At 37.7% G+C, this 13,407-nt stretch overlaps 1 protein-coding gene across 1 annotated transcript; it reads right to left on the bottom strand.

The window, feature by feature from the left end:
* Window positions 1–919: 919 nt before the first annotated feature.
* Window positions 920–13,270, bottom strand: slc13a3 (solute carrier family 13 member 3). The gene is made up of 13 exons (XM_044212619.1): window positions 12,913–13,270; window positions 11,277–11,542; window positions 10,437–10,615; window positions 9,142–9,211; window positions 8,357–8,536; window positions 8,141–8,266; window positions 7,787–7,879; window positions 7,583–7,687; window positions 7,330–7,427; window positions 5,977–6,089; window positions 4,848–5,009; window positions 3,320–3,457; window positions 920–3,232 (listed from the first exon to the last, which is right to left on the bottom strand). Exons 1-13 carry the CDS (start codon window positions 13,018–13,020, stop codon window positions 3,050–3,052), a joined length of 1,821 nt encoding a protein of 606 aa, XP_044068554.1. The 5' UTR covers window positions 13,021–13,270; the 3' UTR covers window positions 920–3,049.
* Between the last annotated feature and the right edge of the window lie 137 nt (window positions 13,271–13,407).

Here is a 13,407-nt window from a genome sequence, read left to right as displayed (position 1 = left end):
CCTCCTCCACTCAAAAAAAGTGTATAGCTGGACACTTCCATGCTTTTTTTATTTTTTATTTACATTCATGTAGATGAAGCGGTAAAGTAGGGCCTATAGCTGTTAGGCTGCATTCATTACTTAACTGTTTCCTGTTCTCTACACTTTCATCCAGTTTGTCACATGAATATAAAACTGTTAAATGATTCACATTTTCCACTCAAGTAACTAACTGAAAAAAAAACATCAGATGTTTTGTTGTATCAATATTGAAATTAATAAGTATGAATTAACATTTGCTCTGCCACCAGCAGTTTCAGCTGAACATTCTGTTGCTAGTAGCAACCACTGGCAAAGTTCTGTAGTAGTTTAACTGATAGCGACAGATAGCGACAGATAGCGACAGATACAGATCTGTGACCAAGAAAATACTAACAGGCATCATTCACCCACTCCCCAAATACCCTTGGTGGAGCATTATCTGTAGGTGCTGCTTTTATTACAGCCGCTTGGTGATTGTTGATTTGTTATTTAGTAGAATTTACTTATTCCTATGATCAGCTTACTGCTAACCAAGCTAATACCCTTGGTGGAGCATTATCTGTAGGTGCTGCTTTTATTACAGCCGCTTGGTGATTGTTGATTTGTTATTTAGTAGAATTTAGTTATTCCTATGATCAGCTTACTGCTAACCAAGCTAGTCATGTGTTGCTAATACAGCATTCTAAGTAACTGTTGGGCTAACTTGTGTATTTTACTCTATTTTACTTTTGTGGAGTTATGTACACTTACTAGCTATAGATTACTACTGTGTTGTTGTACATCCTTGAGGGATTTAATGTTGCTCTTTAACTGGTGGTATTTTTGTTGTGGATGTTCAAGCAGGGAACTCAGGAAATGAGGAAATAGGACCCAAACATAGACACAGAGGCAGAGCTGGTGAAGTTCAACGATTTAATGGCAAAAGAAAGTGTACAGCAGGCTTATGGGTATGATGAGGCAGGCAAAGTTTAAACCGGAAAAGCAGTCCAGCTTGGGCAAACAAATCCAAAGCAGCAGGCAGAAAATCCAAAGTCCAATCAAATCAGGTAGAAAGTCCAACAAATAAAGTAAATCCAAAAAACACTAGAAAGAGCTGTAACGCTTGACACATGGGTACAAAGAGAAACTGGCAATGAGAGAGGGGAAACAGGGCGGGGGCAGATAATCAAAACTGGAGGGGAACTACACAAAGACGGAAGTAAAGCTACACAAGACACATGAGGAAGAATTCCTACCAAAATAAAACAGGAAATAACTAAACTAAAACCCCAAACCATGACAACTTTGTTTCTTTCTGACGCATTTACATGCGCACAAGTATCCTGGTTATGATTGGGTTTTTGGAGTATCCCGGTTATGTGTATCCTGGTTTCAGAAACCTGGATAAGGCCTTATCCTGGCCTTTTCCTGGAGTACTCTAATAGAAACCATACTGCGGCATGTAAAGACCTGATCCAGGTTTACAACTACACAATACCTTTGGTCTAACTCTTATATTGTCATCACTATAATTGAATTTTTTGTCTATTACTTTTTCAGTTTCACAATTGCTTCCAGCAAAAAGTTTAGCTCACTGCATAGCTGTGCACTCACACAGATAATGAGGGCAGAACGTTATTAGAGCCTCACAGGACATTATATATTTCTTATACACTCTCCCCACAAATCACACAAACACGCACACAGTATCTTTATTAGTCATGTACAGCGGTGAATTGGGATGTGTTTGAAATAAGAAATGTTTCATGTCACTGGAGAGAAATTAGATTTAATGTAGAATTATAGTTCCAGTTATGATCAACATAAAAAATGTCAATTACATTTATTACAAGTAACAACTTAATATTAAAATATTTCTAATCTGTCAAAGGCAAAGACGTAAATCAGCTTTGGTTCAAACCTGCGTTGCCAAAGGTTGTTTGTGTTGTGCGGTTGGGTACATCCTGTCCTGGTCTGTGGATTTAGGTTAAGTCTTTTATAGTTTTGCGACAGACACGACAGGACCTTTTGCACGGACCCTGCTGACACTAAGTAACCACCACATCCCTGCGCAAGTTAACCATTGTTGTCGGGTTCGTGACACCAAACAAACATTGCAAGGAATTTACAACTACATGCTCTCTCTGGCTCTGTTTGTGTGTGCAGAGGCCAAAATGTGTTAAAAAATATATGTTAAACCTGCAGCAGTACAGCTACAGCTAATCAAAACCTCAGGATTGAGGGTTACATTTTGTTGTTGATTTCTATTAAAACTAACTAAAACACAATTTAGCTGTTGCAAATACTCTGATAACAAGGTCCTTCTAAAATAAACCTGCTATGTGCACTCATTACAGGCAAATACAGAGACCACATGCAACTAAATTATCATAAAACAAACTGAAACAATTTATTTGTAACAGCAGTTATATGAACGCAAATCACTTTGTAACAAAATTTACAAATTCATTTGTCAGGATCCATACGCTAATGTAGAAAAGATTTAAAATGTTGTTTATGTGCTATGGCTTTGGTAACCAAACATGCCCCATACAAAAGTAACATGACCTAGTGATTTTAACCAAAAATATATATTTTATTCACAGAGGTCTCTCTCATTCTTCCAGCAGAGGTCAGGCTAGTAGAATCAATACAAACCGCAAACTCTGCAGTCTGACTGAAGTTTTAAAACATAAGAAAAACTCTTCAGAGTGCTGGCTGCTGCTGTTGTTGTTGTCAAGGTTAAATGTCTCTCCTGTCCAGTTTTGATAAGGCAGAGATAAAATAATCTAGCTTGTTTTTAATGTACAACTTGGAGTGTGCCAAAACTAACAGTTCAGAGCATGAAATCTTGACCCTTAAGAGCCTAAAAAGACACTTGAGGGTAATAAACTTATTAAATTCGTCACAACAGGTAACAGCTGAAGCTCCCAGAATGTTCTGATATTTTAGTGACACAGAGTAGAAGTCTACAGACTTTTGTCCCTGTTTAGTGTTAAATCTTTATTCTGATACTTCCTCTACGCTCATGCTGAGATTGAGTGAGCAATCAGAGAGTAGCATTGAGTGATTGGACAGATGAGAAGTGCACATCAGTAATAACAGCAGACTTGTTGATGGGGTGAGCCCATTCTGGATACGTGTTCAAGTTAAACATGGGAACACCCCATGTGTTCATGGCCAGAGAGACCGAGAGGACACCCAGGATGTTCATGACAAAGCCAGTTTTCACCTGAGAAAATAGAGGCGAAAAACATGAAGATAGGTGATGAAAGGTAACAATATGTTTTAGCGTCAAGTGCGGATGTGAGGATTTTACCATGTCTTTGACCATGAGATGTCCTGAAGCAAAGGCGATGGAGTTGGGTGGCGTGGACACCGGCAGCATGAAGGCATATGAGCATCCTACTGTAGCAGGTATCATGAAGTACAGAGGGTTCACCGAGGCATGAATAGCCTATAGAGACAAAGACAAAACAACCAGCACATTTTTAGGATAGGATGTAAATAATCCCATAAGCTCTGTGCTGGACAGCTTTATTTAAAAGGATGGGAGCCAGAGCCTTCAGTTATAAAGCTCCTCTCCAGTGGATTCAGATCCCAGTTTGGGTTCAGGAGGCAGACACCATCTCCACATTTAAGAGTAGGCTTAAGACTTTTCTTTTTGATAAAGTTAGTTAGGGCTGGCTCAGGTGAGTCCTGAACCATCCCTTAGTTTTTCAATTCAATTCAATTCAATTTTATTTATACAGCGCCAATTCATAACAGAAGTTATCTCATTGCACTTTTCCTATAGAGCAGGTCTAGACCGTACTCTTTATAATATTTGTTATGGTTATGCTGCTATAGGCCTAGACTGCCTGGAGACTTCCCATGATGCACTGAGCTCCTCTCTCCCTCTCCATCTGTAGGCATTTTTATCCCATTAAAGCATGTTACTAACTCGACATCTTCTCTCTCTCGTAGTTTTGTGCTTTCTCGTCTGTCTCCTCTCTCCTTCTGTCACTTTCAGCAGGTATTTCTGCTGATACCTGATACCCCCCCCCCCCTCCGCCTCTCACCTCCCCTCCCAAAATAACACAAATATTTTTTTCTCACTTACCTCTAGGGGTATGCAGGGAATTTTAGTTCAGTTTATCCAAGTTTTGAGATATCCACCTCCCAATACAATGGAGGTGAATTGTATTTCATTTATAGTGCTCACTGGATTAAAAAAATTATATTTTTTGTAATATGGGTGAACTGAACCTTATATAAAATACAAAATTATATATAAATAAGAACTCAGGATATGACACTATACCTCCTCTACATCCTGTAAATTATTCTCTGAGCTTGCAGTATAGGCACTATAGCAAAGTACAAAAGCCCCAGATAATGATTACTGAAAACATCAGTTAATGTCCAACAGGCTACAAACATAAGAACATCCACTGCAAGAGTTTAACAAGCCTACTAAGCCTTTGACTAACACAAAGGACGAGGTCAAAAACAAACCCTGTTCCCTGTCCAGTTTCCACTGCTTTGTCATCTCCATCAGTGCATTACACTGTATCCTGATATGAAACCTTAAGTGTACTACAAGGCTTTCAAAGTTCATTACAGCTATATTGTCATTTTATAATGTATTTAAATTAGCATGTGTTTGAAATATTTACCTCACACAAACAAATAAATACATGAAAATTCATCCTTTAGCCAAAATGTGCAAAGGTGGAAACAGGAAGTTTCTTACTTAACGTCACAGGACTTTGAACCTCTTTTAACCTCTCTCATCAACAGGAACACACAGCTAAAAATTGTCCAACCCACTATATATATATCTTTAAGTTGATGACTAGTCTTACCAGTTCAATAATGACGGGTAAAAATATGATAATTGTGGCAGTGTTGCTGGCAAACTCAGTGAAACAGGCCAGGAAAGCAGTGATCAACATCACAGCTGCAGCAGGAGGGACCTCGGCCAAAGGCTGGAGGTGGCCTCCGATCCAGGAGGCGAGTCCAGACTCCTGCCAAACACCACAAGATCAGGGTTGAGGGTCAAAGATCAAATCACAACATAACAAAGCAAAGTGGAGAACAGAACCAAACAGAGCACAGCAGCACAGCAGCACAGAGCGAACAGGAGAGAGGAGAGATACATTTATGACACAGACTTACGACATGTAAACTTTTACAATGTAGAGTTAGTAATCCTGCATTCAGCTGGAAGGAAACTTTAGCAAATAAACTAAATCTTAAAGGAATAGTTTGAGTTTTTGGGAAGCTTCTTCACTTTCTTGCCTAGACAGTAGAGTGATACAGTACCACTCTCATATATATACACATACTGTATATACATACACAGTATATATACACATTTTATTTAACACTACAGCCAGCAACCCGTTCTATCCAATGGTAGCAAAATCCACCTACCAGCATCTTTAAAGTTCACTAATTGACACATTATATCTCGTTTGTTTAATCTGAACAAAAACCAAAGTGTAAAAATGTCAAATTGTGGTGTTATGGGAGTTATCGAGTGTCTTTGCTGTAAGTTTGCCAGGCAATCAGTGGAAACTCAGGAAGTCACTGCTCCTGGCCAAGAAATAGTCCAGCACATAACTCCCCATAAAACCACAACGTTTTTTTACAGTTCAGCTTTTGTACGGATTAAATAAACGATATAATGTGGTAATCACTGTAGATGGATTTTGTTACATTTGGATAGAGCAAGGCTAGCTGTTTATCCCTGTTACCCCAGTTTTTATGCTAAGCTAAGCTAATCGGCTGCTGACTGTAGCTCCATATTTATCATACAGACACAAGAGTGGTATCGACCTTCTCATTAACTCTCGGCAAGAAAGCGTATTTCCCGAAATGTCAAACTATTGCTCTAAGAAGCATGAGAGATCATAAAAACTCAACCTTACTTCAACATTACACAAGTTTATGGCTGTAATTACAGTGCACGGTATGTACTAACATGTCTACCTCACAAGCTTTAGCCATAGCAAAGCCGCCTCCAAGCAACAGAATGATATTCCAGGGAACAGAGTCCTGGGCTTTCTTCCATGATAAGAGAGGGACATAAGGAGTATTTGAAGCTGAGGAAAAATATGGAGGGAAACACTCAATAAAGAACTTCAGTTCAAGATTTTGATATTATAAGTAACAAAACATGATTTATTAATCTTAGGAATTATTTAGGTAATTTCTTATAAGCACAATGTTTTCTACAACATCACTGGTGTCTTCTGACACAGTATGAGATTAATGTAGTTCAATTAAACTTCTTAATTGGTAGTTCAAAACTACACTTAAGTATAAATAATGTCTTGTTTACTACCTGTACATACAGTGGATGCATTTCACAGCTCCAAAATCTTTAATTAATTGCGTGTTTCATTTTCAAAACATTCAACAGAATAACAGAAAAAGGAGGTAAAACTCAATAATCTAAAAGAGACTCAAAGACACTATAAGGTAAACCTTTTTTTCAGATGTCTTTTAGTCCATGTCCAATCAGAGTGTTTTAGTTTTATGCTTTGTTTTAAGTATTTTGTTTGTATTTTTTACTTGTGTACTGTGTTTTATACATTGATGATTTTCTGTTACTACATTTGTACTATATACTACATGTTTGTGTGCTGATTTGTGATGTTTTGGTGAGATAATAATAATTTTCCACTCTGGCAGACAATAAAGCTGTATTTTCTTCTATTCTAAAATTGAACTTACATTTAGAGGGACGAATGAACCCCATGACTCGCTTTATTTTCCATGTCCAGTGGTTTATTTGACCAGCTGAACATAATATACACAATCGCACACACACGTGTCTTCAGCACACACAAAACACGTGCGTACAGTTTGTGAGCATGCTTACACAAACACAAACTTACACACTTACACAAACAAAACCCCAAAGTGTGACAACATTTTATGTTTTGCAAGATTATTCTAATCACAGAAACAGAGAAACTGTAGTTTCAGCTCCAGACGGAAAATTTACTCAGACTCTCTAATCTACATTATTAACATTCCTCAGCTTATTTTCAGCTTTTTGCAATAACTACTGACTTGTCCTAATGCAACCCCACAAGCTGCTAACTGGTTGCTTCCATTTGTTATATCTATTTGATGGATAATATGCTCACTTTGTTCCTCTTTACAGCACTTTGATTGGCACAAATCTAAGCAAACTTCAATTATAGCTTAACCATAACTTAAATTATATTGTCATTAAAATAAAAGATTAGATTTGATGTTAATCAGAGCTGAAATCAGAGTACTATGTCTAGTAAATTAAACGTTAATTGGTGTGTTGATTAAGAGCCCACTGACCTTGAGGGTCGAACCACCAGCTCAGAGAAGGTTTCTGCGATGGGAAGAAGAACAGTATAGACACAATGATCACACCAGTGACTGCGTCTGAGACGTACCTGCAGGACAACAAGAGGAGGGAATAATTAACAGAGACAGATAATTGACAGGTGTCTATATATATAATATATAGATTCTGTGATCATTTCCAAACAGGAAGAGGTCTTGTAACAAGCAAACTACTTTATGTTTTCATCAAATGTGCCTTTCTTACCCTTTTTTAAAAAACACAGACCAGCCAGTGACAAATTTGGGATCTCTTGTGAACAGGAGAACAGCAAACAGTATAAAAAAGAAAGAGATCGCTCCCTCTGCAAATCTGAAATTGAGCATGTAAAGTCAGTAAAAGGCTCTGTGTTACAAATGTACTCATTCACCCTGTATTGCACAAGATTTGAAGACATACACTAGTCCTCACTTTATGGGCCCTAGTTTTCTGTAATCATCCTCTATTAGAGCCTTTGCTCTGGCCTCTGCCTGCGCTCTTTGGTCATATTTCTTGAAGCACAATCTGCAAAAAGAAAACACACCATGTGACACATATTTCAAGACAAAGAAATGAGAGAAGAACATTACTCCATATTGTCAAAGAGAAACAAAAATGATAATTTTGACTGTATGATTAACAGCGTTTTCCCTCACATGAAAATAAAACCATCATGACATTTGGCCTTTATTGTCTTTGCAGGGGGTGCAGCTAGAAATGGTAAGGATATCAGTACAAATATCATTTTAACATGATTGTATTAGCAAATGACTGACACCACATTACCGTGTATTCAATCCCCCGTAGAGAAACGCGATCCAAATCCATCCCAAAAACAGGAAGAGAAGCATGAGCGGGAAAGCGAATGCAAACCAAGAGCCAAAATTGATAAGGTCGCAGTCTGGAAAGTAGCTGTAAAGCAAAGAAATTGTTGTCAAACGGCTGGAAAAGGATTGTTTTTGTGATGCAAAGTTTTCACTGTTGCACAAAATAAAAAGTTACCTTTTCAGCTGTCCAATCAGGATGAGGTTGGGTGCGGTGCCTGTCAGCGTGGCGGTCCCGCCGATACTGGCTGCATAAGGAATACAGATCAAGAATCCTTTCCACACCTTCATCTGATACCGTGACTCTGATCGGATCTCCTCAGATGTCCTCACATCACTTTGCTCCATCCTATCCGTCCTTTTGAAGTTTTAAGAGACATTATTACCTTAAATGAACAGCGGATAAGTACATGAACTCCACCAGAATTTGAGAAGATGTTTTTCATCAAAAGGGCTTAACATGATGTTAACCAGAAAAACACTTTGACAGTTTGAGAAATACACTTTCTTGTTGAGCATTAGATGAGAGGATTGATACCAGTAAATATGAAGTTACAGGCAGCAGCTGGTTAGCTTAGCTTAGCACAAAGACTGAAAACAGGGTTAACAGCTAGCCTGGCCCACCTACCAGCAAAGCTCACTAGTTAACACGTTATATCTCGTTTGTTAAATCCGTACAAAAAGCAAAGTGTAAAAACGACACGTTGTAGTTCTATGGGAGGTTATGTGCTGACTATGTCTTGGATTTTGTTACATTCAGACAGAGCCCATCTGTTTCCCCCTGTTTCCAGTTATTATACTAAGCTAACTGGTCTCCTGGCTGTAGCTTCATATTTACCATACAGACATGAGTGGTATCGATCTTCTCATCTTTCATCTTGGTGGAAAAGTAAATAAGCGGGTATCCCAAAATGTTCAACTTCCTTTAAACAACACCATCAAAACGCTGTCAAATGATCTTACCCATCTATTGAAAGTATTTGTTTTTCCGACGGCACTGAGGGCAGTGAATGCAGCTTTACAGTAGACTGACCTGAAAGAAATTGAAGCAAAGAGTTTGCTGGGTGCTAGGATAAAGATGCATCCAGCATCATTAATCACTTACCACTTGAATATTGACTAACTTTGAATCCGAGCACTGTACAAAGTTCACACCTTGATTTACATTTGCAGAGAAGGTTAAAACAATACAACAACCATTGTCACTGTCTGTGTACACATTTTTCTAAGGTGTGGACACTTTTGACAACAAACTTAAACTGACATTAATAGATTTTTTGTCATTTGGGGTCAGTGGAAAAAACTGTAAACACAACATTTACATATAATCACCTCATAAAGTTGATAAGGCAAATTTTCTAGCAAAAACTACCAGCAGATACAGAGCAACAATATCATTCATTTGGAGTTGTGTTTCTGGTCACCAGATTAATGTAAGTCCAATATTCTCTCTTTTCACTCAGTTTTGGTCTCCACCAACTCCTGAGAAAAATATCTGGCTCTTTAGCAGCTAAATGTTCCACTATGTTCACCAGCTAGTCTCTGTTTGGTGCAGCACAGGCAGTGTACAGTGTGTTCATCAGAGATTTTCTGCTGAAAACAGCTGCTAGCTTCTGCTGAAAAGTTGAAGAGAGCGGTGAGACTGAACCAAAACAGTACAGTTGCGGGCCGTAAAACCAAAACAATAAGCTTAAAGACGCTAAAATGCTCCGTAGCACTTAGGGGAACTACAGAGTTGGTGATATTTCAGATATTTATTTTTCATACTTCTATTACTGCTGTGCAATATCAAATGTCTCATAATCATCTTAATAAGCTACACTTAACTTGACAGTATTCATTATTGCACTATTACTTATTACTTATAGTATTACATTGTATTATTATACCGTGCATACATCAACCTATCAACCTCTAAATCCACTTACACTTGTTTAGCTTTTATACTTATATCCACTTTGTACTTAATTTATCTGACCTGTAATATAGTGTATTATATTTTGATTTGCTTAGTACTTCTGTTCCTGTGTGCATTGACGTGATGGTGAGCAGCTGTAACAAAAGAGTTTAAATAAATAAAGTATTTCTGATTCTCATTCTGATTCTGATAGTTCTCTCTTGGTGTATCACTACACCTTCCACATTATACATAGTAATTTCATCCACTGTAAAAATAAAAATATTGATTAGAGCAGCTTTAAGTAATAACACTGTGGAAGAGGTCATAATCCATGTCAGGTATACAACAAACAACAAACCATTTATTATATCACCCTCAGGATCGTCTGTGGACTTGCACTTCTCTTTCAGAGTCTCCAGGTCTCCAAACAGACTCTCCAGGATGGCATTAGCAATAGGGAGCATCATGGCTGTTGTGGCGGTGTTGCTGAGCCACATGGACAGGAAGGACGAGGTCATCATCATTCCCATTATGAGCCTAGGAAAATAATTCAATCCACAATCTCAAATCAGTAACATGAATCATTATCATGGCTGCTGGCTTGGAAGATGTTCTTTTTAGAATAAGGAGCCATCTCACATACAGGATAAGGTCGGAGATATTCTATATTTTTCTTATTGTCAATACATCCCATGAAAAGTCCAAAACCAACAATCTGTTTCTCAATACTTTCCGACTTCCCTACCCTCTCAGCCCCAAGCACATGAAGACTGACTATTTTCATCCATATCAGCCACATTACAGTCCGAGCTAGCTGAACACCTCACAGCAACGTGAATCTCAGGGCCATTATGAGAGTAGATTTGAATTTGCTCTGTACATGACCCAAATGGGTCACAAATATACTATACTATATCATTTCCTAAAACTGCTGGACACTGTAGTTTTAAGCAAATGTTACTCAAACATGAGCAAATAGTGTATTTGTTGGGGACTATTTTCAGCTGTGGATTAATACACATTGGGTGCTCTAGATAAGCTCTAAGATATATCAGGCTTTGGTTACACAGACAATACCTAGTAATACGATCAATTCAATGTTGATTTTGTTCTTTTCATGAGATTTGTTGAAAATTAGAAAAATATAGAATATCGCCAGACTTATCCTTTAAATGGTTTTCCTGTAAAATTTTCTCACCAAGCTGGTTTTACTCCGACAATAGTAAGGACCTTCAGGGCTATTCTGCGATGCAGGCCCCACTCCTCGATGGATGACGCCATCACAAGACCACTGAGGAAGAGAAAATTGGTTTCGAGGAAGTACTGAGGGCAGACTTTCTTGGATGGAAGAATTCCCAGTGTTGGGAAGAGGCAAACTGGAAGCATCGCAGTGATGGCCAGAGGAAGGGCCTCTGTGCACCAAAACATCGCCATCAGCAACACCACGTAAAGACATTTTCCCTCCTAAATGATAAGCAACATGTCGTCATTAATATTCAGCCAAGTTCAATAACAAGAAAAAGTAAAAAAGCAAATTAACTACATTATTGTGTTTCACAGGTGATGATTGCACATTGTAGAGTTTGTTTTTGGGAACGCCAGTAATACAACATTATCTTTCAAAAATAAAATTATTGTGTGTGTGTGTGTGTGTGTGTATGTGTGTTTGTGTGTGAGTGAGAGAGAAAGAGAGAGAGAGAGAGAGAGATAAAATGTTTGGTTGTGGTTCAAGAATCCATGTGTCCATCTGTGTGCATAAGAGGCATGTTTGTGTATAAAATAAATAACTGCATGAGGAATAGTGTAACGAGTGACATAAATTATTACTTTGGTACAAGTTCCTTTAAAGTTTTTGCACCCTCATCTTGGTGTGAGCTACAGACACACATTAAACTAAATTATTTTATTAGAATGGAAGATTATAAAAACAAGATTAAGGACTACTTATAACATGACCTGTTACTGAACACTGCTTATTGATTGTTTGACATAATCTCTTGTTTGTTTTAAGTCTGTTGCTTGTTTTTTTAATGTAAAATTGTCATGCTGTTTTTTTAACTCTTTTTTTTTTAAGTCTGTTGTTTGTCTTTTTTGTGAAACTTTTTGTGCTGCTGTTTTGGCCAAGACTCCCTTGTGAAAGAGATTCTGAATCTCAGTGGGAATATTCCTGGTAAAATAAAGGTAAATAAAATAAATAATGAAATAAATAAATAATGACTGGGACTAGGGCTGCAACTAATGATTATTTACATTAGCAAATAATCTGCCAATTATATTTTTGAATAATTGGTTGTTTAGCCTATGAAATGTCAAAAAAATTATGAGAATATAGGCTATCCATCGAAACTTCCCAGAGCCCAAGGTGACATTTTCAAATGTCTTTGTCCAAAACTCAAAGATATTCAGCTTGCAATATGGGAAAAACAGCAAATCATCTAATGTTTGGCATTTTGTTCACTATTTGTACTTGAATGATGACTGAAATGACTGAAACGATTAATCAATTATCTAAATAGTTTTATTATAATTTTTCTGTCAATCAACTAATTGTTTCAGCTCTAATTGACACATATCTTAAAGTTGCTTAGAATAATGGTACAACGTAATCAAACAATGAATATTTGAATTTTATTTGTTTGGTCAATCTTGGAAAACTCTGACACTTTAATTTTTGAACTAATGCTTATAAGTGGGTATTGCTCGTGATTAATGAAAACAAATACTGACATGATGGAAAAAACTGTGAATTAGTCTGATTTTAGACATATAAAGCTCTTGCTTGTGCTGGAAAACTGGAAAGACGCACATGTGAAATCACGTGTAAAATCACTCACCTTTTCCGGTAGAGTAAAAAGTAAAGGCAGAAACACAAGTGGAGTGAGCAGGAGAATCAGCTGTTTGTGGATGCTCCACAGCTTTTTGGCCACAACAGATATTTTCATCTCCAGAGTGAAGTTGTGCTCCGTTCAGGGAAAAGTAGCTCCAGACTGGCTGAGAGGAATAAGTTAGGCAGCACTTTGAAGCCTCTGGTGGAGTACAGAGAAGATTAACTACAGGTCCAGATACAGTTTAACTCCTCGTAGGGTGTTGACATATAGTTAAGAGGAATAGTCAGGTTTCCCAGGAGTAGGTCTCTCCCACATAGGCAAGAGGAATCATGCATCAGACAGAGCTCACATCTTTATTCATGTTTACTGGGTCACTGTTATTTGGCAGTTCTCCAAACTTTTTTAGTACATGTGACAGATAATCTGTTACAAAAAACAGGTTCCTCTAGCTCCTCCTAGTGCCAACTAATCAGAGCCAGGAAGAGTCTCTAATGCAGTGTC

This window comes from Siniperca chuatsi, linkage group LG10, assembly GCF_020085105.1.
Source record: "Siniperca chuatsi isolate FFG_IHB_CAS linkage group LG10, ASM2008510v1, whole genome shotgun sequence".
Lineage (NCBI taxonomy): Eukaryota > Metazoa > Chordata > Actinopteri > Centrarchiformes > Sinipercidae > Siniperca > Siniperca chuatsi.
The sequence above is the reverse complement of the archived record's forward strand: the minus strand, read 5'-3'. Positions and strand labels throughout refer to the sequence as shown.